This window comes from Phyllosticta citriasiana (assembly GCF_038021145.1).
Source record: "Phyllosticta citriasiana strain CBS 120426 chromosome Unknown IWZ02scaffold_22, whole genome shotgun sequence".
NCBI classification, from domain to species: Eukaryota; Fungi; Ascomycota; class Dothideomycetes; order Botryosphaeriales; family Phyllostictaceae; genus Phyllosticta; species Phyllosticta citriasiana.
The window spans coordinates 125,874-151,519 of NW_027117299.1; the positions used below are offsets into that span (position 1 = coordinate 125,874).

Consider the following 25,646-nt stretch of genomic DNA (forward strand, 5'->3'; position numbering starts at 1 on the left):
GCGACATGAGGTTTAAGAGTGTTTAGTGAACGATGTTTCGGTCGACCTTCTGGTGTTGGCCAAAGAGTTCCGAGCGGCGAGGAAGCGGCAGGGCAGACATGGTCCTGAAGTTGGCCTCAAGGTAGTTCCATTTGCGCATGGCAAAGAATCATACCCTTTCCATCCATTCATCACGTCTCATCCTCGTCATCATCCTGAACCACGCCATCTGCACTTCTCCAAAGCCACCCACCGCCGCCCTCAACGAAGCCCACCCTCAACTCTGTCTGCACCAGCAAATCTGGCAAAAGACGCCGCAGCGCCGCCCTCCCCACGTCGGGCAAATCCTGCTCAACCTGCTCCTCGAGCCACTCACGATGCGCCACTTTGATGCCCAGCACGCCGTCTTCGATCAAATCGTCGACGTAGTCCTGCGTCTCGTTCCATCCGTGGTCGTAGAGGTAGTTTTGGACCCAGTCCTGAAGCAACTCCTCGACTTCGGGGGTGATGCTGCTGCTGCCGATGACGCTTTGTTGCCGTGTAGCCTCTGGCCCTGGCTCGACGTGCCGCTCGGTTTTCTGCTCCCGAAGCTGTTGGATTTGCTGCCGCAGCTGCTCGAGTTGCTCGTCGCGCCGCTTCGACTCTCGCTGCATCTGCTCTTGAATGGAGTTCATGCTATCGTTTAGGGCACGGACCTCGTCGTCAAGTCGGTCAAAGCGATCGGCGATTGACGCGTCTTCGGTCGGGCTGCCGGGTGTCTCGTTGCCGTGATGCGCTATCCGGCCGCGCATGGCCGAGACTTGCAATTCCACTTGCAGCAGGCGGTTGGCCCACGAGTTCAATTCGGCTTTGTGGTCTTCGCTTCGCGATTTCTTGTTGGGGCACGGCGAGTTTCCACGCGACAACAGTCCTGCAGATGGTCAGAACAACTCGTACGGAGAATGGTGTCACCAACGTTTCGCAGACAATGAGCCTTCCGGCTCGGAAACATGGTCGATCACGCCGTCATACGCGGGAGGAGACTCGGAGGCGACAGCCTGCAGGAGGCTGCAAACATCTACACCTCCAATTCCCCCGTACAGCGTCTTGAGTTCGTAAAGGTTGCCGCTCGGTGCAAGAGCCCCATTTCTAACTTCATCACAAAAAGCATCAATGCGGTCGGTCAATCCTGGACTGGCTGGGAGGTAGACGACAAAGTCTTGGGCATACGAGAGTGATTGCAGGGCGTTGAGGGTTTGGCCAGAAGGTTTGGTGTTGGGGTCAAGGTCCGTCACGTTGGAAGGCGCAATAATCTTGAACCCGGCCGGATCACGGAGCAGAATGTGCAGGGCAAACACGTCCTGCGCTCCACTGCATTGTTGCAGGCCAGCAACAAAAGAATTGGTGACAAGCGGAGGTATTTTCTCGATTTCCAGCTTGGATGCATTGCGTATCTGGGCGGGGTTTACGAGGATAAACAGCACGATTCTCTTCCTTTGACATTTCAACCAAATATGGACGCGGAACCGCAGGAGAGCCGTGTGTTGGGCAGCGTCGAATCCAAGGTCAGCAATAATGGAGCTGGATGGGACGGGATGTCCGAGACCAATGTGTCTGGGGTTGTCCTCCTGCCCCCATTGCAGCATGGCGGGCGCGTTGGACGCAAGATCGCAATTTGACGGCGGCATGGTAATCTGTGGCAATTGTCAGTTCCGACCAGGCTGGCGGGTAAGAAATGAAGACCCCGACGCATGTTTCAACGTCGGTTTGCCCACCCACCCAGGCTTTCTGGACGTTGAGGTCCTGAGCAGCCTTGACTCGACGTTGGCTCAGCTTGGCACCGCTGCGCTATCAGAGACGCTGGAAGGTGAAGATCTAGAGAATGGGGAGAGAGAACTCCCGCACAGACCCCCGATTGCTCAGGTGCACGAAGCATGGCCTGCTCCTAGCGGCTGCACACGTTCCAGACGCGCCCTGAGCCAACGGACAAGGAAGTACAACCATCCACGCTGAAGCCAACCAAACGTGGAGATCTAGAGAATGGGGATTGCTCCCATTCAGACCCCTGATTTCTCAGGTGCACAAAGCATGGCCTGATCCTAGCGTCTTCACACGTTCCAGACGGGCTCCGCGCCAACGGACAAGGAAGTACAACCGTCCAAGCTGAAGCCGACGACAGACTGCGCTGTTTGGCGCGCCGCGACCTACCCCTCCTCCCAACCAGGCTTGTGTGTAGTGCGAGCAGCCTTGACTCTTGTAATGTCCTGAGAATCTCACATGTTGTGCTGCAGGTTTTGCTGAGGAGGCAGAGGTCGGTCGGAAAAGGGCTCAGGCTGGCCACGGGCGGGGCGACGCGATGCGACACGGGCGACGTTAGAAGGAAGAAGGCAATCGCGCGGTGGGATAAACGGTGGATGGTGAAATGGAGGTTTGATGGATCAAAGCATTTCGGGTTGTTGATGGCGATGGACGATGACAGTGTTTTGAGTGCTGTAGTGGGAGAAGCGGAGTCATTGAAAAGCAGGTGGCTGGGGTAATTGTGATGACTCATCGTAAGATAACACGTGGACCACAACTACATCCCTCCGCTTGCGTCACCTCTACTCAAACGAATACGAATCCACTTCATCAACACGCGCTGGCCACTCCACCGTCGCTCCACGCTCTCCACTCGACTCGCCTCGATCGCTGTTTTCCACTTCCACCGCTCCGAGTTTTCCTATGTCGCTACCCGCAGCCAACCCAGCCCGCCTCTCCCCCGCAAGCCGCGCGCAGCTGGCAAATCGCCATCCGAGCCCACGAAACAACCCACGCGATGTGACACCGAAACATGCACAAAATCGGAGAGTCGGCATGCTCAACAGCCAACATCAACTGGTATGGCCTTCGGCGGTGACTCATCTTGTCCCGCCTGGCCATTCAGAGATACGGCAGGGTCCGGGCAAGGCGGCAACGTTGCTCTTCACTCTCTGGATCCCAACGCGCGACCCCTGTTGAAAGGCCGCCTTTTCGACTGTCCACAGCGCCCACTCCAGATTTTGAGCGTTAAGGCGTGGACTCCTTTTCCTCGCCCGCCTTCTAGTTCAACACAATCTTTGCTTGGATCAAGGACATCTTCGAAAACAACGATAGCACCGCGCCACCCCGCAATTGGTGATATTGACAAGCATCGGCGGAACGGCTTGCGCATCTCTTCAGTAGATTTGTCTTCTTTGATGCCACCAACCCATTTACCCTTCCGATCAAGACATTACACATACGGCGTCGGTAGTCCGTACCTCGAAACGCCTAACAAAGTCGAGCAGGCCGGTCGGAGAAAGCGAGTATGAGGGCGACAAGACGCTGGGGGCGAAGAAGGACAACAAAGCGGAAAACTGCGGTAGTGCAACTCCAAGTCCAAAGCCCATAACGTGGCAGGTGCGTCATCTCCTCTCCTCATTGCTTGGTCTCAACTTTGTCGAGCTGACACAGTAAGTAGAACTTCGAAGCCGCGCTCCGCTCCTAAGTCCCCACGCGAATGTCCCCCGAGAGCTTTATCTCTAGTATGTGCAATGTCAAGAAAAAGGACGCTGGGAAATGAGAAGATGAGTAGCGTGAGGATGCTGGCTCGTCGCCACGCCGTGGCGGAGCAGCAGCGGTGGGTGCTCTGAGGGGCGACGGTGCGTATTTTCGAAAGTGTGAAAAAGTTGACACTTCGCAACGCACATCCAGCCGCTGCTAGATACACGAGACGGAGAAGACAAGACCCAAATCTAGGATGTGAAGCTCCTCTCTTCTTTGTTGGGGAATTGTATCGTGCCTGTCGCGCCCTCACCGCTTTCATTGTTGCTCATGCTGACCGTACGCCTTTGTAGAGCTGTGGGCCAGGTTAACAAGCTCCTCCTCCAGCTCAGTAAGGACGTGAGCCACGCCTGCTTCCTAGCCGCGATGACACCACAGACCGAGCGCTCCCACGTCTTTTGCTCCGGCGCGAAGCCACTTTGCTCCGGCGCGAAGCCACTTTGCTCCGGCGCGAAGACACTCTGCTCCGGCGCGAAGCCGCCGATTTCCCTGGTTAGGTCAAGGAGGAGCGCCACCATCTTGTCTATGTGTGGGACGCGGTTTTTAAGGTCAGTCTCGCGCCGCTTGAATGCTTCTTCCAAACCTCAAACGCCTAGCCCATCTCCACGCCCGTCGGCGCTTCTAATAAACAAACTAAGAACAGTGCTTCACCCACTCCAGCTTGACGACACTTGAGATGCCCGAAACAGCCGCCCACGAGCGTTGTGGCATGGGACCGCTCCTAGACTCAGTCCTCGCCGACGCTGAGGTTGAAGTTGAAGACGAAGCCCTCGGGGGCGACCTCGTATGTGTGCCCAGCGGGCATGAATGGTTAAAAGCTGCGCCATGATCGCCGCGCTCTGCAATGTCGGGGCGGCGGGCGGGCTGGGATCTACGCTGGACACGAATTGGCATCGAAGACCCACTGCATTGCATCTTCCACTTCCACGGTCGCCGCTTGTCCGCCGTTGCTTTACTTCCAGCACGATCAAAATTGCTTCTTCCGTGCAGATTACGATTTGTTGTTTTCGCATCGACGACGTGGAAAGAATGAAAGGAGCAAGTTTGCCTTTCTGACATGCAGGGGGAGCAGCGGCGATGTGCTTGCAGACTTTCAAGATTTTCTCGAGTCGAGGACGCCATTTCAAGGTCCGGCTGACATTTGCGTTTCTGATTCATGTTGTACGTGAATGGAATCTTCTGCCGGGCATCGAGTACCGTTCAAGAAAGTATCGATCATGTTTCTCTATGGTGGAGCAACAGGCAGTTGTGGCGTCATGCGAGGCGACTCGACGGACAAGGTGACGACAGCGAAGACTTTTGTGACCGTTTGGATGAGATGAGGGCTAAAATGGCGCCTCAATGAGCAGTGCAACTTGAAAATTCGACTGCCGCGCCTTTTCTCGGCCTTCCCCTCGTGACAGGATGCGACGGAATCTTGAATGCCCTCGATTTCATACGTCCTCGACTGCTCCATCTGGAGCCACTACTCCATCCACCTTGACATCTGTGCGGTCGCGTTAGACAGCGCTTCCAGGGCTGGTATGCGCTTCATTTGCGAATGATTACCTGCGCGAGGACACTTTCTAACGCGCATGAGGCCTGTCGACGGTAAACGTGACGCTGCAGAGTCAGACGCATCTTCGAATCTAAAGCGCATCGCCGGGAAACATTGCAACATACCAGACCACAGTTGAGCGGCAGATCCAAGGAATCCCTTCATTCCATCAACCTTGTGACTCGCTTTCGTTCGATGTCGACCGATGCCCCATCACAATTGCCGCGGTCGGCCTGCGGCATGTTGTGCGACGGGATGAAACGGCTCAGCCACGATATCTTGCGCCTTGCTGGCTGCCACAAGGGCTGCAAATTCTCTTGACAATCACACCCTCCCCAATCACGCAGAATACACTTCGGAAATCGACGCATTTAAGCGGGAGCTTAGGCGGGAAGCCTTCACAGCTGGTGCATGGCGCCGGTGGTGATGAAGCTGCGCGTTGCGCGGTCGCGGTCGCAGGCGTGGAACCTGCTGTTGTTGTTGTGCTACCGCCGCCGAAAATTCACATCCAGCAGCGCTGCAATGGCAATACAGCCGTTGGCCGCGACGCAATGGAGAAATGAAATGCCAACGTGGGTTTGTGGGCTGGCGTTGAAGTCCTCCGGCCAGCTCAATCAACTGCCGCGTCGATTCGCCGTCTTCGAGCAGCCATCACTGCGGTTGCTTTTAGCCGGAGCGGGGCTGGTCCGCGCCGGCGCGCCCGTCTGCTCTTCCATTCCTTTGTTCTCTCTACACTACTTCACCCACCGCTACCGTGACCTCGAAGACGACGGATTCCGAAACTCTCATGATTACTGCGCCAGCAGTACTGTATTGCCCTCAATCAGCTCTGGTTTCCCTCAGCCCTTCGCACCAACTGCAACGCATCTCCTCCAAGCAGCTCGCCCTCCAGCTCCCACCTCCACCACATCTGCTCTGCCAGTCTCCAAGCTTTTCCGCATCGATTTCCATGTCCCCGTCACGGATTCGGCGTTGCAGTGTCCGGCTCGCCGTCTTTGCGACTGGCTGCGCCGCTCGTTTCCAGGCAGCTTCTAGCGGGCAGCTGGCTGGACGACAAACGCGGCAGGGAAGTTTGTCACCTTTAGGGAGATGAAGATGGTTGAGTTATTAGCAATATAGGTTGGACAATCAGACAAGAGTAGAGCGCGAGGACTCTCCTCTTTTTTCACTTAGGCTGACATTGCCCGTCAATAGATATCCTCGCAAGCACTAATAGACCCGACCGTGGGCTTCAGCTCGCCCCAGCTCCTCAGCTGCAGACTCGCCCTCACAACCCGCCTTTTATGTCATCAATCCATCCTCCGCTTAGGCTAAGGCCTTGCCCTCTCGCCGCATCCTTAGTCGCACCTTATCCACATCGTCGACGACATCGGATTTTTCCCCGTCGCAATCTGCCTTTTCGCTTTCCTATCTGCCCCGATACGCGGTCCTCGCCGGAAGTTTGTGTAAGACACTACCGGCGGTTATCGAGGAACGACAGCTTTAAGCACGTCTCGAGGGCTTCGGACACGTTAAGAGCAACATTGTAGGCTTGCACAGGGCCTTGTCTAATGCCGAGAGGACGATGGCCGGGAAAGATCAGGCTGTTGCTGATTTGGATGACCGCGATCGGCGTCTGAGGCTGGAAAGCTGTGGTGTACGCGGGGTCGGTTGTGGGCAGGCCGCGTCCGTTAGGTAAGTGATCTGCAGAAATTTTTTGGAAAACATGACTGGCAATGGAAGCGATTACAAAGATGCAAGTTTTGTGCAAACGGACGTGGAGGTCCAAATGCAGCATCGTGTCGTCGTCGTCTCCCCAAACCAACACCACGCCCACGTACGTCAAGCGCGCCACACTCACTCCTAGTGGCCCGAGTCTGATCCGATCCAATCCCAAACGCGCATCTGAGCGGCCGCATCTGCAGGCGCGCCTCCGAGGAAAAAGATTGGCGAGAGTAATCACGCATTGCGGGGGGAGTGCGGGTGTGTGCAGAAAACCCCCTTCATATCCGAATCCCTTACGTGGCAAGTCGACGAGTTTCTGGCCCAACGGCCTCGCCAGGCGATTTGTGGCAACCTCCAAGTGGCGGAGCGAGCTGTCCGTACCTTGTGTGACGTGCAGAGTGAATTGCGCAGTCCTGGGTCGCCTGATGTTTAGGGAAGACAGTTGGATGCGCTTCGCAAAAGTTGGACAGTTACAAGCTTGTGGGTCCAACCAAAGTTTAGCGGTGGCTGGATTAATCAAGGGTGGCAGCGGACAGGGGTGCAAGATACACCTTTAAAATCTTTGCGTGTGTATACCCCTGGTCGCCCCCCCCTGCTGTCGTTCATGCACGGCGGGTAGCTGCCCACGAGACTGCGTAACATCCAGTCAACCTTTACTGGTCCTCCTCCGTTCCCAAAACGGCGACGTTAGATCTGTCCGATTAAGCGACCTGCACGAAAAAAATCCGATCGACGTGCGACCTTCCACGGCTCTGCGACTGGGTCGGTAGTCTAACGGCTCCTCCCTCGCATAAATCAGCAGCAGATAATCTCTTCAAGAAGTTTGCTCAGGTGTCGTGTTACGAGATCACTAAAGAAACTCTTCTGGCGAGGTGCAGAGCAGGAAGCAAACTTCTTCATTGTGACAAGCGTCTCGGAATTCCGCGTTAGAGAGATCTATATATATGATTCCCGTCTCAAATCAATCCTGATGCATCAATTCATCTCTCCTTTGCCCGTCGTTAGTCGCGCTCTTCGAAAATCAAAATAGACATGATGTACTTAACGCAAATCGGACACTATCGCAGTGTCGGAATAGGCTCTCCGACGCCACCATCTTACATCCAAGAAGAAACAGCGGAGGTGCTAAGGCGACAAAGGGTGTCTCTCGCGGCAAGTTGTCCCTCTATCTCGAAGAAAACAATCCGCTAACACGTGTTTCCAGTGCTCGCGATGCCGCAAGAGAAAGATCCGCTGTAGCGGTGACCAGAACGGCGCTGCCTGCACCAATTGTCAGGAAGCTGGAGTCGAGGAGCATTGTCAGTTTCTGCGGGTAAGATGCATCTACTGCTTCACCCCGATCATCATTTTTCCCTTTTGCTGATTTTGAGTGCGTGTGGTACAAACAGGTCGGAACGTCGGCACTTCCCAATTCGGGACTTTATCAACATGCCGCTCCTCATCAACCCGCTGCTCCTCTGCTGCCGCCCCAGCGATGCGGGTGCGTCGTTGGTAGCAGCCCACCCACCACCACCACCGCCCCTACGTCGTTCAACGAACCTCCGCCGCCGCCCTCTTTCCGACCGTCGCTACCATTACCATCAACAACGTCCTTCTTACTTCCCAGCGCACACATGTACTCTTCGACGCCTCCTCATGGAGTACAGAATACAGCTTCCCAATCGCTCGAAAGGGGGGTAAACGAGGGGCAGTACCACGCTAAAAATTACTACACGCGGCCTCCTCTTGGATTCAACTGGACACCACCGACGCCGCCGAACGACAGCGGCGTGTATGTGAAATAAGAGACGGAGAGCCCGTAAGCGAGAGAAACCGCGTTAAAGTTTTTTCTACCTTATTACTTTCTTTATCTAGATCCGCCTCTACCCTAGCCTAGTAAATTTAAACTTCTATATATTACTATTAAGGGCTTAAGTTCTTTTTAATTAGCTAGCCTATACCTTATCTTATTCCTTCCCTCTACTACCTTTATAATACTAGTTCTATAAGGCTCCCTTAGTTAATCTCTAACCTAATTTCTAATTTAATATACCTATCTACTATATAGTTATAGAATATTAGATTTTTTATACTTCTAGTATAGAACCTACTTCTACTACTTATTTAACTATTCTATATTATAGTACTAAGTAGAGTAGATTATACTAATATAAGATTTAGTACTATAGGAAGTTAAATTAAGTATAAATAATAATAATATATTTAGTATAGATATTAGATAAAACCTTAGTTTATAAGGTTTTATCTCTTAGGGCGTTTATATATCCTTACTAATATATATAGCCCTCTTTAGGTCCTAGTATAGCCCCCTTTAGGTTCTAGTTAGAGTTCTCTAGGCCCTACCTTAGTTATAGTATTATAATTATATAACCCTATAGTATCTATAACTATTATAAGGATTAGCCTATTATATAACCTATTTATTAGTATTAAATATATACGTTATTTTAGCTTTATACTAGACCTAGGTAGTATAGTATTAAGGATTAAGAGAGTAAAGCTATTAAGCTACTCTAGCTACTAGGCTAATTTACTTTTAGCTAAATCCTAGGACGACTCCTAGCTAATTAAACCCTTACTATCTTTAGTAAAGCTATCTTTAGTATTACTTACTCTCTTAATACTATAACCTTCTCTACTTCTACTTATAGCGCCTATATCCTCCTAAATTCTATACTATAGTAACTCTCTAATTAATAAACTACCTATCTACCTAATATAAGTTAGATATAAGTAGATTAGCTAGTAAGTCTCTACCTAATACTACTTCCTATACTATCTATAAGAGTTAGCTACTATTAAAGATACTAAGCCCTACTAATATAACTAGAGCTAGGCCTAGACTAGCTTTTTAGCTAATATTACCCTAATTAGTACCTATAATACTATCCTCTTATAATAATAACTAGGTAATAAGGCTTATTCTATCTACCTCTTTACCCTAATTAAGAATAATAAGTTTACTAAACTATACTCTATAGTAACTAAAAATAAAACGTACCTCTATAATACTATCTCCTATAAGTATTATAATCTACTAGGCGCTTTCTATAATAATAACCTACTTCTATAGATCTACCTATAAACTAACTTCTATATTAAGCTAAAGGATAGTACTAAGCCTAAGAACCTTAGCTATATACTATTATAATACGTAAAAAATACCTAGCTTATAGAGATTAAGTAATATATTTAAGAGGGCCTAGATCTTAGTATCCTAGAATATAGTAAGATAGGTATAGCCTTATCTATTTTATTAGTTACTAAGTATAATAGCGGCGTTTACTTCTATATTAACTACTAGAAGCTTAATAAGCTTATAAAAAAGGACTAGTATCCCCTTCCCTTACTAGATAAGATAATTAGCTAGATATATAGTATAAAGTATCTTACTAAACTTAATATTAAGTACGCGTTTTACTATATCTATATAGCTAATCCCTAGACTAAGGACCTCCTTATATTCTATTTATAATATAGTATATATAAGTACCTAGTTATGCTATTTAGTATTACTAATAGCCTAAGTACCTAGTAATATCTTATTAATAAGTATTTATTTCCTTATCTTAGTAATTACGCTATAGCCTACCTTTATAATATTCTTATCTATAGCTATACGCTTACTAAGTACTACTAGTATATATATAAGGTCCTTTACTAGCTCTAGGAGTACGGCTTATAAGTTAATATTAATAAATATAAGTTCTATATCTAGGAGATATAGTTTTTAGGCGTTATTATCTTAACTAATAGCGTCTATATAGACCTAGCTAAGATTAAGGCTATTATACCCTAGGAGCTACTAGCTACTATTAAGTAGGTCTAGTTATTCCTTAGCGTAACTAACTTCTACTAGTAGTTTATATACGACTATAATAAGATTACTAGGCTACTTATATAGCTAATATATAAGGATACTACCTAGAGTTAGACTAGTAAAGAATAGTAGTTCTTTACTACTTTAAAGACTACTCTAATAACTATACTAGTCCTAGCTTATTTTAACCCTATTTATAAAACTATTATAGAAACTAATTTATCTAATTAGACTAATAGTAGCCTTCTCTCTTAGAATAATAATAATAATAAGCTCTACCCTATTATATACTACTCTAAAATAATAGCCTAAGCTAAGCTTAACTACTCTATCTATAATAAGAAGCTCCTAGCTATTATATACGCCTTAGAGTTATAGAAGCCTAATTTAAAGGTCTAGTATATACTATTTATAGTATTTATAGACTATTTAATACTATAGTACTTTACTATAACTAAGTAGCTTACTTAATACTAGGCCTACTAGGCTAAGCTCCTCTCTAAATATAACTTTAAGATCGTATATTACCCTAGCTACGCTAATATTAAAGTAGATACTCTTATCTATTACTACTAAGATTATCCTAGTACTAATAACCCCTAGTACTATATAGAAAACTAAATCCTCCTACTACTAGATTATCTATCTACTAGTACCTATATAGTATAAGAGCTCTCTCCTATTATAGTTAATCCTAATAGTAATCCTTATAATAATTTACCCCTAGAATAATAGCTACTTATTACTAATATAGTAGATATACCTAAGATAAATAAGTAGAGAAGATAGGTAGGTAAACTAGACTTACTCTTTACTATAAATAGGTAGGAAAATATATTTATAGATAGATACCTTATTATCCTATTAGATCTTAGACTACTCCTTATCTAATATATCTATAAGTAGTAATTAACTAGCTATCTAGGTTATACTTAGCTATAGAACCTACTTTTACTATAGTTTTAGTTTCTATATCTTATCTTACTTATCTTCTAGGTTAATAATAACTACCTAGCCTATATCTATATTTAAAAGGCTTACCTAGCTATCTTAGAATACCTATAGCTATTACTAATCCTATTATAGCTATAGTAGTATATTACTATAGATTTTATTAGGCCTCTACCCTATAGTAAGAATACTAATATAATACTAGTTATTTATAACTAGTTTAGTAAGGCTATAGATATACTACTAATAATAGAACTATAGTAGAAGCTACTATATAGGTACTTATAGACTATTATATTTACTATTTATAGGTTTCCTCTCTTAATTATCTTAGATTATAGTAGCTAATTTATCTCCTACTTATAGACTAGTTTTACCTAAATTATTAGTATTAGCCTTAAGCTATCTACTAGTTATTTCTTCTAGACTAATAGCTAGACTAAATAGGCTAATTAAGACCTTAAGAATTACTTATAGTAGTTTATTAGTTTCTACTAAGATAACTAGGTACTACTACTATCTATTATATAGTTTATAGCTAATAGTATACTATATAAGAGCCTTAATAGCTACTTACTATTCTTTATTTATAATAGATATAAGCTAAGATTTAACTTTAATACTAAAGTAGCTATCTATAGCGTCTATAGTCTAATTATAGATACGTAGTCTATTTAATTAAATATTACTTAGGCTATTATCTATACTATATAATAGGTATAGAATAAGATAAGATAAAGCCTAACCTTTATATAATAATAAATAGCTATATAAGCGAACTACTACTAGGCATAATATATTATTAAGCTAGGTAAGTATATATATCTATACTATAACTAGCTAGGCTACTATACTAGACTAATATAATAATAGACTATATTAAGTTATTAATATTTATAGTAACTAGGTAATATTATAACTACCTATAGGTTTATAGGCTAATAATAAGTTTAATATCTTATAACTAATTATTACTAGTAATAACCTATTACCTAGCTAATAACCTACTAATATACTAGCCTTATAAGATAATAATAAGGATACTAAGTAGGAGGTTAAGGAAATTATAGGCTACTAGGTACTAGCTAATAGAAGGCTCTAGCTTAGAGTTAACTAGGCTAATTATCTATCTAACCTAGTATTTTATAACGTAGATAATAGTAAGTTTAATAGTATACGTAATATTATTATAAGGTATTATAAATATTACCTAGAATTATAGCTACTAATTAGCTAGATAACTAACTAAATAATAAGAACGTTATTTACTAGAAGGAGGGGTAGTATTATATACTATACTACTATTATAGCTAATTTATAGTATTTAGTATTAGGAGTTTTAAGCTTATATATATACTAGCCGTATTTAGTTAGACTAAGAAGTAATAATTACTTACTAGCTAGCCTTATAGTAACTACTCTTACTTCTTACCTATTAATTATTAGTAATTAGTTATAATACTATAACTAAGGTAGGGCCTAGGAAGCTCTAACTAGGACCTAAAGAGGGCTATACTAGGACCTAAAGAGGGCTATACTTATTAGTAAGGATATATAAACGCCCTAAGAGATAAAACCTTATAAACTAAGATTTCGTCTAATATCTATACTAAATATATTATTATTATTTATACTTAATTTAACTCCCTATAGTACTAAATCTTATATTTAAAACCTTTAACTACTATAGCTAGTTAAATTAAAAATAGCTTCTATAACTTATTTAGAAAGCGTTAACCTAGAGGTAAGTTCTCTAGCTATAAACTAGCTTATTAGAGGCTAAGAGGCTACTAACTAGAGGATAGTCCTCCCTCTAGTTAATAAAGATACTTATATTAAAATCTAGTCCCTAAATAATAGTAAGAGCTAGCTCTTAGCTACTCTAATACTATATCTATACGTTATAACTATTAATAATAAGATTACGGCGCTCTTAGTAACGCTTAATTCCGTAAACGCGGAGGAGCTTACTAATATATACTAATAGGTTTAGGGGCTTTAGGAGATTAAATAAAGTCTCTTAGAGCTACCTATTATAACCCTAGTTAGGCCTAACTTATAACCTAATTTATAAGCTCTCTATTATAACCCCCTTAGCTTCCTTATTAAGGCCCCTACGCCTAAGCTTATAAGCTTAGAGGTAAAGAATATAGACTTCTAGTTTTAGGCCCTAAATAACGCGTTTAAGATATATAGCGCCTCTAAAAATTTAGGGCGTTAGTTATAATAGGCTACCTAGAGGTTAGCTATTAGTAAGGTAAACCTATATAATAAGGTATTTAACGCCCTTAACTTAAAAATAGACCTCCTAGTCTACTTTAAAGACTTCTATATATTTATTATAGATTAGATCTAGGACCCTAACGTATAGAGGTTTAAGATATATATAAAGTTCTTTAATATAACCTAAATAAAGAGGTAAGAGTTTAAAAGCCTATAGTCTATACTAGAAGCTAAGAAGTAACATCTTAAGTTTAAGATTATTAATAAGAAGTACTACGTTATATACTAGTTCTTATAGGTATACCTAATCTTACGTACTAAGCTAACTAAGATAAGTACTAAGAGTTATATAAAGACTAAGTATAATATATTTACTAAAGTTAAGAAGGTAGAGGAGCTCCTAGGGTAGGTATCCCTAAAGGGTAACCCTAAAGGAGCGCCTAAAAGGGGCTAGTTTAAACCTAGCTTAGTACCCCCCTAGGGGCTAAGACCTAAGAAGAAATACTAGGACTCCCTATCTAGAGGCGTAGCTAATAAAGTAACCTACTAGGAGAGTAGGCTAAAGAACTATTAGACTAGTAATTAGTACTAAAAGGGTAGTACTCCCTAGCTAAGGAGAGACTAACTACTACTAACTAATAAAAAGTCGGAAAAAGGTATATTCTAGTTATATACCTAAGAGTATCTTCATAACTAGAGTAGAAGAATTAATAAAGAGACTATTAAGTAATATATAACTTATTAGTAGTTTATATTATATATAATATAGCTACTAGGATGTACTTCCTAATAGCTCTTATTAATAATAGTACTACTCTAAACCTAGTTTAGAGGTTAGTAGCTTAGGATAAGAGCCTAGTCCCTACCTAAGAGCTATCTAGTTACTACCTAAACGCTATCTTAGCTAATAGGTCTCCTCTTACCTTAGGACTAGCCTATTAGCTTACTATAACTATATAAGATAATTAAGGTTAGAGCTAAGCTATAGGCTCCTAACTATTCTAGGAGAGCTAAGATATAGTATTTAAACTTATCCTTAGCCTAGAATAGATTTCTAAGGCTAAATACTATTTTAAGTACTTCTAGAAATATAGGCTATCTTTCTTCTAGGCTAACCTAGACTATAAACCTATAATTAAATAAGTATTATTAGAGGAATTAAGAAAGGAGGTTAGCTCTAAGGAATATATCTATAGTGCCTAGACCTATATATCTATAGTATAATAACCTTAGTAGGTTAGCTATCTAGGTCCTAATAGGACCCTATAGGGTATATAATTACTAGTAACTACTAGTTACTCTAATAAAGGTAGTTATACTCTATACCTAGTAGCCTATATAGATACTAGTAGGAGCCTAATCTAGAGCCTCCTAGAGTAATATACTAAATTTAATAATGTCTTTAACGGTAATCTTACTAGTATATTAGCCTAGAACTTAGTATATAACTATATAATTAATCTTAAGGACGGTAGAATACTACTATAGTTATCTATATATAACCTATCTAAGAGAGAATTAAGTATCCTTAGAGAGTACCTAGAAAAGACGCTATGCCTTAGATAGATTAGACTAAGTAAGTTACCTATAGGGGCCCTAATCCTCTTTATACCTAAGGCTAATAGGACCCTACGCCTTTATATAGACTACTAGGGACTTAATAAGGTTACTATTAAGAACTACTACTCCTTACCTCTTATTAGGAAGCTAATAGACTACGTATTAGGGGCTACTATATATATAAAGTTAGACCTCTATAATACCTACTATAGACTCTAGATTAAGGTAGGAGATAAGTAGAAGATAGCCTTTAAGATGCGGTATAGCTACTATAAGTATCTAGTTATATCTTTTAGGCTAGCTAATACTCCTATATCTTTCTAAGTATATATCTACTAAGCTATAGCTAGGCTCCTAGACTCTATCTATATTATCTACCTAGATAATATTCTTATATACTTCTAAAATAAGGTAGACTATATATAGTATATAAAGTAAATCTTATAACATCTATAGAAATAGAAGCTATATACTAAAATCTTAAAGTACGTATTCTATATAAAACGCGTTAAGTTCCTAGGGTTTATAATTACCCCTAATAGCGTCTAAATAGATACTAAGAGGGTCTAGACTATTAAAGAATAGCTAGAACTATAAAGCTATAAGGATATCTAAGTATTTCTAGGCTTTACTAACTTCTATTACTAGTTTATCTAGAACTACTCTATGCTAACCTAACCCCTATATAAACTCCTATAGGAGGCTAGTTAGGCCCTAGCCGGCGCCTTATTAGATACCGTAGAAGTAAAGAAGAAAAAGACTAGAAAGGGGCCTATAAGGTAGTACTAACCCTAGTACTAGCTAGAGGCTACCTAGATAGCCTTTAAATAGCTATAAGTAGCCTTCCTAGAAGGCCTCCTACTATAGTACTATAATCTAAAGTACCTACTAACCCTAATTATAGATATATCTAACTATATATATATAGGAATACTCCTATAGCTAGCTATTAGTAGTAATAGGGCTACCTATTAGCTCCTAATTACCTACTACTTACGTAAATTTATTACTATAGAGGTATAGTACGATACCTATAATAAATAATTACTTATAATTATAGAGTACTTTAAGATATAGTAGTACTACCTAGTATATATACTAACCCTAACGTAAGTCCTTATAGATTATAATAACCTCTACTATTTTATAGATACTAAACGCCTAACTATAAGGTAGGCTAGGTATATAGAGTTATTAGCGGAATTTAACTTTAAGATTAGCTATAAACCTAGCTTAAGTAACCCTACTAATAGTTTATCCTACCGCCCTAACTTTATAAAGGGCTTTAAAGAAGTAGATAAATAGCTAGTATTAGACGTACTATTACCTACTCTATAATAGAAGCTCTAAGTAAAAGACCTTAAGGAGTTACTAGGTACTACTATACTCCTAGTTACTAGCTAGATAGACGCGTTATAGTACCTACTTAAAGTAGAGGTACTAGTAAAGCTACCCTTAAAATAAGTCTAATAATATAAGTAATACCCCCTTATAGCGTCCTTACTTACTAGTATTAGCTTAGTACTAAGTCTAACGCCTTACTAAGAAGTAGTAGTAGCTACTCTTAGTAAAATAGTATATACTAACCCCTCTAAGTCCCTCCTCTAGCTACTTCTAGATAGCTAGAGGAAGGACCCTCTACCTTAGGAGGTCTATATAGATAGTATAATAGATATAGATAGTACTAGAGAGGGGTATTCTATAGACCTCTAAGGTCTTATCTACTAGAATAGTAAAGTATAGGTGCCTAATAGTACCCTACTATACGGTAAGATCTTTATATAGAACTATAATAACCTAGTAGGTAGATACTTTAGTATTAAATATATAATAGAGGTTATTAGCCGTAAATACTAGTAGCTAATACTAGCTAAAGACGTAGCCGTATATATAGGAGACTATAATACCTACTAGTAAAATAAGCCGTAGCGGTATAAGCTATATAGGCTCCTTAAACCGGTCTAAAGACCTATAATACCCTAGTAACATTTTATAATAGATTTTATTACGGACCTTCTAGCCTCCTAGAACCTATTAGGACGTAAATATAACGCTATCCTAGTCCTAGTAGAGAGGTTTATAAAATCTACGTAGTACTTTTCTATATAAATAACTATAAGTATAGATAGCTTAGGTACTCTTATCTAGTATAAGGTTATTATAGTAACTAGGTGCCTAATTAATATTATCTTAGACTAGGATAGTCTCTTTATAAGTAACTACTAGAGCGTATTCTACTACTACTTAGGAATTATCTAAAAGTTAAGTATAGCATTCTACCTATAGACTAATAGGTAAACTAAGTACTAAAACTAGGAGCTAGAGGCGTACTTACGTATATATATTAACTATAAATAATTAGACTAGGCCTTATACCTATAGGAGGCGGCCTTTACCTATAATAGTAAAGTCTACTTAATAACTAAGTTTACTCTAATATATCTAGCCTATAGCTAGGTACCTAATCTCCCTAATAGTATACTAGATACTATACTCTAGATAGGGGGGGGAACTAATAGGGCTACTATAGGGCACCTAATTAATAATAAAGAGGTTACTATAGACTCTAATATTATAGTACTAATAGACTCTAAGTAAGCTTAGTAGGTAGAGAGCTACCTCTACTAACTAACTAAAACATATAAGAAGGCTAAGGAGTATATAGAGCGCGCCTAAGTACTCTAGGCTAAGTATACTAACCGTTACTAATCGGATAAATAATTTAATATAGGAGAAAGAGTACTTCTTTTATTAAAGAATATCCGTACTAAATAACTAATAAAGAAGTTAGATACCTACTATCTAGGCCCTTTCCCTATTATCTAATAATATAGTAGGCTAATATATAAATTAGACCTCCTACTAAGTATAGTAAGGATCTACCCGATATTCTATATCTTTCTACTAGAACCCTATTAGGGCCTAGTAGATACTAAACCCTACCCTATTAAGATTAATAATAAGGGTAACGAGTACTAGGAAGTAGAAACTATTATTAACTATAAACTTACCCTAAGAGGGGTATAGTACTATATTAAGTAGGTAGGCTATAGGAATAAATTTAATAAATAGATATATAAGAATAGCCTAGATAACTACTAAGAAATAATAGACGCGTATAAGTCTACCTATAACGTTTTAAAAAACTTAGCTAAACGTAAGTAGATAGTACCTAAAGGGGTAACTAATAGGCTAGCCCTAGTAGGCCCTATAAAGTAAGAATAAGAATAACCCCTAGAGTTCTAGAATAAACCTAAAGAGGTAATAGTAGTAGTAGGAAGCCCCCTTAGGACCCTAATAGACCCTAATAATACTCTATAGGAACTAGGAGATAACTTAGGTAATTAGCTAAGTAATAATATAGATATATTAACTTAAAGAGGAGTATAGAAAGAGTTATAGGAAGTAATAGGTAAGAGTAAGTACTAGATAGGAATAAGTATATCTTAGAAACTATTCTATAGACTTAGCCTAATATAAGTAGACTATTCTACTAACTATACCTATAAAAGACCTTAATTACTATAAGAGTATTAAAAAGGACCTAATAACTCTACTAACTAGACCCTATATAGAAACTAGGGATAATAGGAATACCTAACTAGTATAAATAGATCCTATAGAAAAGAAAACCTAGTTTAGCTACTATAGTAAAGGGTATTATAATAGGTAGGCGTAATATATATATAATAGCTATAACTACTCTAGCTCCTTATTTACGATAATATTAGTAGGCTTATTAGGGCTAAAGAGACTACTAGCGTTCTACTATAGGTTAGCTAATAGAAACCTAAATAGGGTTATAAATAGTAATAACTTACCTTCTAATACTCCTATATAGTATAGCGACTTACCTAATAATAATAACCTAACTCTACTAGTATAACCCCTTTACTCTTAGTACTATTACCTATAGCCTTAGTATAGTTCTAAGCTATACGCTCTAGTATGTTTAAATAGCCGAACTATAAAGCTAAGGGACGTATAAATATATCTTACTAGGCTAGAGTAGTAGCGTCGTACGTATCCTTATCTAAAAGCCTATAAGTATAATCTAGCTTAGCCTTAGAATAGGCTACTAGTAGAGGAATAGTAGCTATACTACTAGTAGATATAGGAAGGGGAGATAAATAAGACGCCTAAGTCTAAGACTAGGTCTAGTAATAAGACTCTAACTTATTATGCGCTATAGTATAGTAAGCGTAGTTAATTAAGTACTTATACTCCTCTAGTATAATATTAACTACGCGGCGAAAATGCTTATTAATCTACTAATAACTAGTTAGTAATAAGCCTAAGTAGTACCTAAATAGTATATCTATTCGTATTAATTAGCTATAGCGGTATAGTATATATACTTACTACTCCTACCTATTAGTACCTTATAACTAATAAATAATATATAGATCTAGGCCTAAATGATTAAAGGGTTCCTAGAATAGTTAGCTATAGCCGTTTAGGAAATTAGTTCTAATAACTTACTATAAGTAAGCCTATAGCTTATAACTACTAGATAATAACGCGCTAGTATTACTCCTAGAAGAGCTACTAGGCGCCTTATACTTATAAGGAGAGGTCTATAGCTTTATAATAGTAGCTAAAGGGTTACCTAGTAGTACCCTAGACTAGTAGTAAATATATTATATATAGGTAGGGTAATCTAATAGCGGCTAAGGCTAGAAATAAACTAGATAGCTACGAACCTTATTATATATAAGATAGGAGGAGGCTATAGTAAAAGTTATATAAAAGTAATAGTTAAAAAAGATAGATAGTAGGTAAGATAAGTAACCCTATTTATATACTACTAGCTACTAACTCTATACCTATAAGCTAACGCCTAGGTGCTTATATATAAGCTATAAGGCTAATAATAAAGTAGATAACTCTATAGACTTAAATAAAGAAAACCCTATTACTATATAATAATGCTTAAGGCTATAATAATACTAATTATAGACTAGAATACGCCTAATAGTATAACTATACCCTTAGGCCGGATAATATAATAACCTAATAGGTAATACTACTACTTAACTCTACGCTACTTAGCGCCCCTAAGATAGCTACTTACTAATAGTCTAAGAATAGCCCTTTTAGAGAAGAGGATAGTATAATGCTATAACTAAGATAGGGCCTAGAGAACTCTAACTAGGACCTAAAGGGGGCCGTACTAGGACCTAAAGAGGGCTATACGTATTAGTAAGGATATATAAATACCCTAAGAGATAAAACCTTATAAACTAAGGTTTTATTTAGTATCTATACTAAATATATTATTATTATTTACCCTTAATTTAACTCTCTATAGTACTAAATCTTATAGCTAGTAAACCTAGGTTACTAGTAGTAGTTTAGCTACTCTTAGCTATTATATAGGTCTATAACTATATTATATAATAAGATAATTATCTCTTACTATAACTAGAGTCCCTTAGACTAGTAATCTTACTCTTAGGCCCTACTTAAGGCCTAGACTATAAAACTAATAATATCTAGTAGTTCTAGTATATCTAAAAATATAGTATTTTATTCTAATACCTAATAGGGCGTAAATAAGGTAAGAGAACTTATTAATAAGGGATAGATAATAAATTATACCCTTATATAAGTAATAAGAGACCTATTAATAGTATTATAGTACTAAGTAGAGTAGATTATACTAATTACTAATAGTTAATAGGTAAGAAGTAAGAGTAGTTATTATAAGGCTAGCTAGTAAGTAATTATTACTTCTTAGTCTAACTAACTATAGCTAGTATATATATAAGCTTAAAACTCCTAATACTAAATACTATAAATTAGCCGTAATAGTACTATAGTACGTAATACCTAGTAGTAATATAGAATATAATTCTTAACTCTAGATTTAGCTATAACTTAGTACTTTAAACTACTATATAAAGGGGAGTTAGTAGAGTATTAAAAGTATATCTAAATCTACCTCTTTATTATTACTATCTTAGGTATATTTTAAGGTAATATACCTACCTTAGATAAGGGTACTAAGGGCATCTAGTTATTAGAGTACTACTAGATACTAAGAGGTATTATAGTATTATTAAAAGCCTTAATAGTATAGTTATATAGTTATATAGTTATTACTAGGTAGGTAGTCCGTTACGTAGTCGTATAGCTATTACTAGGTACCTAGGTAGTTAGTCGTGTAGTTAGTTTTCACGTAGTTAGTTGCACTCTTAGTAGGGAGAGGGGGGGGGGGGGGGGGTTAGAAATACAGTGGCTAACCTCAATAACGCCTAGCTTCTCGGGCGATAGCCGTAAGTAGGCGTACTCGTCTTTCTGGTTGAAGTGAAGGAGGAAATTAGCTTCAAGGCGTATGCGCGTCACGCCCTGCGCGGGCAGGGCCTGTGATTTGAGAAACAGTGACGATGGCAATTGCTGAGGTGCTGCGGCCAGTCCAGTCCACTAAGTATATGATGAGGTGGCGGCATGAGAGAGGGATGCGAAGGTGTTATGGAGGGAGGAGGACCTCGCCCCCACACGACCATACGACCATCGCACCGCTGCAAGATGCGATGGTTCCATGCCCACCATCTCCATCTCATCCCAACCATCTCCATCTCACTACTCCACCATCACTTATTGCGTGAACGTTGCGCGCGACCAGCTAGCTGCGTATGGACGGCGTTGCCGCGCCCCTCGCATCACTCGCAGTTCTTCCTCCTCATCTGTTCTCCTCTTCCGCTGCCGCCCGACTCCAACACGCTCCAACGCATCCGCAGCATCATCCTCCGCTGCCGCACGCCGCCGGCCATCAGAGCACGCCCAAGACCACAAGTGCCAACAACGTGTCTGGGCCCATGATGGCTGCGTTGCCGCCTCAGATGCGGCGCCGTTGTTGACACAGTCATCGGCCACCACCATTCTTTCCAGCTGGAGGTGCACCTAAGACGTGCGCTGTGTGTCGAGGGGTGGGTCCGGTATCTTGCTTCCAGCGCACTGTGGTGGGAGGCGCCGAGGCTGTGGTGGATGCCGTCGGGGTCGAGCAGGGCGAGCATTGAAGCGACACGCGCGACACGAGCGTCGTCGTCGCGGTCAAAGTGCGGGAGGAGGAGGCGACGTCGGCGGCGCGCATTGGTCATTTCTTGACAGTATAGGATGAGGGGCTCGAGCGAGTGTCGACAGGTTGAGGCGGGTTTTGACATGCGGCATACTGGAGGTCCGGGTGTAGCGAAAGAGGAGGCGAGCGTGGAACTGTGTAGGTTGGTCGGTGTTGACCTTATCTCAGCCGCTGCGCCTACGGCACTCACGTGACCGTAGTTGCCGGCTGAGTCACCAGCTGACGGGAGATAACCGGAAGCGTTGGAATTCCATGAGGGCATGCACGTGATGTGTGTCGCGGCGGCGCCGCCCCGGCAACCCGAGCGAGCGCAGCGCAACAACAACACCAACCACCTAACCACCCACCCAACCACCCAACCACCCAACCACCCAGCCATCCAGCCATCACAGAAGCCCCTCTACTACCATCGACTTTTCCATCTTCCGTCATTCTCATCTCCATGTCTAGCGACAGTTGGATCACCACTTGGCTTGAAGACGTCGAAACAGCAACCAATCGTCGCTCGCAAAAGCGGAACCGCCCACCATCGCCGTCGTTGCCATCACCGTTATTGTCGCCATCGTCGTCGTCGCCGCCGCCGCCGCCGCCAGCAACTAAGCGCCATCGCTCACGCGCGGCTGACATGCCGCCATCTCCCCGCTCAAGTACAAGTACACCTTCAAAGCGCTCTGAGCCTCATGCTACGCGCGGACATTTCTATGAGGACGATGACGACCAGGTGACTCCGCGACCAGTTGCCAAGCGAAAGAGGTCTGGCGCAGGGACAGGGCCCTCATCTCCAGCTCGCTCCTCCACGACAACCACAACAGCCAGCTCTTCCTACGGTCACATCAGACCCATGGCCGACCTGACAATCTCCGGCGTCGTCACTTGCATCAGCATGGAAGACGTCTTGGCCAAGGGCGACGCTGCGTCGTTTCTTGGACAGTCGTTGGGCAATCTGTTTGGAGCCTTGCCGCTCGAGACCTGCTGGGCCATCATTCCCCCGCGTCTCAAGGTGCGTGGCTGCTTTGTCTCGCTGTCGTGTCATATTATCAAGCTGACATTGTCGTCCAAAACTCCAGTCGGAAATCGAAGAGCAGCCACAACTCAAGCGACTAGGCCTGCGCGAAGAAAATTATCGCTCGGAAGACGACCGGTCGGCCATGGACATTCTCCGCGAGTATGGCGTTGCCATGGATGTCCTCGCAGCGGCAAGAAAATACGACGCCGATGGAGGACACGAATCGTCATGGAACAGCGAAGTGCACACGCCATTGCTACGTGCGGCGCTCAAGGGCCTAGACACTGTCGACCTAGCAGATATGTATGTAGCCGTTGGCCATGATGATTCATCCCAGTTGCAGTTGACAGTCCTCTAGGATGAAGGCGAAGACCCACCCTCAGACCTTAGTCTCGTATCTCCCAGCGGCCAACATGCAAATAATGGCAAGCAGGAAAATGGTTGATTACGCCATAGTGCTCAATGTCGGCCCGAGTTGGCCACTATATGACAGACTGAGGTCTGTGCTTCAACAGGACGATGAGTCAAAGGTGCGTCTCTTATTCAGATGGTGAACTTCTGGGTCATCATGATTGACTGTTTCAAAAAGTTCATCAACGCATCGGACCAGCCTGGTCTTCATTTACGCCCAATCGCCATTGGCATCGAGACTAAAAGGCCCAAGAATTGCGATAGAAACGAGGCTGAAGCTCAGCTTACCGTTTGGGCAACGCTCCAGCTCAGACGAGTCCGACAGGTGATAGGTAATGATCAACAGCTGCCAGGATTCCCCGTGCTGCTTGTGCTAGGCCACTGTTGGGACATTTACTTTGTCATCCCTAGCGGCAACGATGCGAAAGATGAGGTCAGACTCTATGGGCCATCCTTGATCGGCCACACCCGATCGTTCTTGGGCGTCTATAGACTACTTGGCTCGCTACGTGCTTTGTATAAGTGGGTGGGCACCGACTTCAAAGCCTGGTGGGATGACATGATTCCGGCGTAGAATGACCTTGCGAGGCCCATGTCTGCCGCGCAATGCTTTTCTGTCGATTGCCCACGTCTCCGACTACATGTGATGTGTGCATGGGGCACCGAATCTGCCCAAGAAGATTCAGTCGGCGCTCGCGAGTGGCCTCCCCCCAGCGAGATCCAAGATGCGCCTTTGTTTTTTCGAGCGTCGGAATGCTCTTGACAGCTTAGTCTGCGACGAGGCGCCACGAATGAGTGCGGAAAGATCCCCTACTTGAGTCTGGTACATGTGGAAAAATGACGTCCTGCTGATGCTCGCAGGTTCGAAATACCGCCTTGTCCATGCTCGCTTACTGGCTACCACTTTTCCGCCACACCAATGGATCCGTCGGCGTCGAGGCCTTTGTCGTGTCGCTCCTCGACAACGCCAACCTCACGGCTCGTCCCACAGCCTGCTTGCCGTCATGTACCACACACATCTTGACCGGCATGTCTGCCCCCACTAGCCGGCGACCGCTACCGTGACAACGTCTCTTGTGCTGCTGTCTGCCAGCAACCAAAACCCCCCGACAACTCGATCTGCCTCCACTCACTTTCTGCTCTCCCACCCACCCTCTCTCACTTGTCGCTGGCATGGCTGCTCCACAATCAATTCGTTGCACGGCGACGTCCACACTCGCCTCCAAGTCAGTGCCACCCGTACGACCGGCCCAGGCCGCGAGGGACCAAGTCAAGGAGGCCGGCCATGCGATGATTCAGAGGGCTGCTGGCTGGCTGTTGGATGCCGCGCGTTGTCCCTTAAGTGGCCCCATGGAGGAACGCAGCAATCGTGTCATCCTGGCTGTGGTCAAGAACGTTGACCGAGGCCATCATCTCTCCATCTCTCGTCGATCGGCGTGCGGTTAGGGATTCAGGAAGACAAAAGGTAGAAACTCGAGATGAACTAGATTACGCAAACCATGTAGACACAGCCCTTAGTAGATGCTTCTTTTCCTTCGAGCTGCTGCACGTGTCGAGTGTAACGACCTGATTTAATTTAATCGTATGCAACTAACGGCTTTAAACGTAGGTTATGCCTTTCCTACTTAGGAACGCGGCTAAGGTAGTTATTACGTTATACCCCTAAGCTAGGATATATAATTAATTAATTAGCGTAGGTCTAATAAGTAGTAGTAGGAATAAGTAGATAGACATCTAGTCTAGTATAAATAGGGGATATAGTTATAGATATAGTTATAGATAATAGTATAGTAGGCGCTTTAGTTATATATCTCTTAAGTAGCTAGTAATAATT

General features: G+C 42.5%; 4 protein-coding genes across 4 annotated transcripts; 3 read left to right on the plus strand and 1 right to left on the minus strand.

Moving 5' to 3' along the window:
• Positions 1–170: 170 nt before the first annotated feature.
• IWZ02DRAFT_495156 (uncharacterized protein) lies at positions 171–3,365 on the minus strand (the record flags this gene model as incomplete). Its single annotated transcript, XM_066770110.1, has 3 exons — positions 171–889; positions 935–1,652; positions 3,219–3,365. 3 exons carry the CDS (start codon positions 3,363–3,365, stop codon positions 171–173), a joined length of 1,584 nt encoding a protein of 527 aa, XP_066617693.1.
• Positions 3,366–5,344: 1,979 nt separating this feature from the next.
• On the plus strand, positions 5,345–6,253 carry IWZ02DRAFT_156953 (uncharacterized protein). Its single transcript, XM_066762010.1, has 2 exons — positions 5,345–6,175; positions 6,251–6,253. The coding sequence occupies exon 1, from the start codon at positions 5,468–5,470 to the stop codon at positions 6,089–6,091; it is 624 nt and encodes a 207-aa protein (XP_066617694.1). The 5' UTR covers positions 5,345–5,467; the 3' UTR covers positions 6,092–6,175; positions 6,251–6,253.
• Positions 6,254–7,555: 1,302 nt separating this feature from the next.
• Positions 7,556–8,637, plus strand: IWZ02DRAFT_156802 (uncharacterized protein). The gene is made up of 3 exons (XM_066762009.1): positions 7,556–7,912; positions 7,965–8,072; positions 8,149–8,637. Exons 1-3 carry the CDS (start codon positions 7,793–7,795, stop codon positions 8,542–8,544), a joined length of 624 nt encoding a protein of 207 aa, XP_066617695.1. The 5' UTR covers positions 7,556–7,792; the 3' UTR covers positions 8,545–8,637.
• A 14,038-nt stretch (positions 8,638–22,675) lies between these two features.
• IWZ02DRAFT_156979 (uncharacterized protein) lies at positions 22,676–24,544 on the plus strand. The gene is made up of 4 exons (XM_066762011.1): positions 22,676–23,395; positions 23,463–23,704; positions 23,760–23,931; positions 23,991–24,544. Exons 1-4 carry the CDS (start codon positions 22,838–22,840, stop codon positions 24,384–24,386), a joined length of 1,368 nt encoding a protein of 455 aa, XP_066617696.1. The 5' UTR covers positions 22,676–22,837; the 3' UTR covers positions 24,387–24,544.
• The last annotated feature ends 1,102 nt before the right edge of the window (positions 24,545–25,646 follow it).

What these genes read in the sequence shown, in the direction of transcription:
- IWZ02DRAFT_156802 (XM_066762009.1), top strand. Translation starts at nt 7,793, where the DNA reads ATGATGTACTTAACGCAAATCGGACACTATCGCAGTGTCGGAATAGGC. An exon ending in GACAAAGGGTGTCTCTCGCG is followed by an intron (nt 7,913 to 7,964) that starts GCAAGTTGTCCC and finishes ACGTGTTTCCAG; the next exon opens with TGCTCGCGATGCCGCAAGAG. An exon ending in AGCATTGTCAGTTTCTGCGG is followed by an intron (nt 8,073 to 8,148) that starts GTAAGATGCATC and finishes TGGTACAAACAG; the next exon opens with GTCGGAACGTCGGCACTTCC.
- IWZ02DRAFT_156953 (XM_066762010.1), top strand. Translation starts at nt 5,468, where the DNA reads ATGGCGCCGGTGGTGATGAAGCTGCGCGTTGCGCGGTCGCGGTCGCAG.
- IWZ02DRAFT_156979 (XM_066762011.1), top strand. Translation starts at nt 22,838, where the DNA reads ATGTCTAGCGACAGTTGGATCACCACTTGGCTTGAAGACGTCGAAACA. An exon ending in TCATTCCCCCGCGTCTCAAG is followed by an intron (nt 23,396 to 23,462) that starts GTGCGTGGCTGC and finishes CCAAAACTCCAG; the next exon opens with TCGGAAATCGAAGAGCAGCC. An exon ending in ACTGTCGACCTAGCAGATAT is followed by an intron (nt 23,705 to 23,759) that starts GTATGTAGCCGT and finishes ACAGTCCTCTAG; the next exon opens with GATGAAGGCGAAGACCCACC.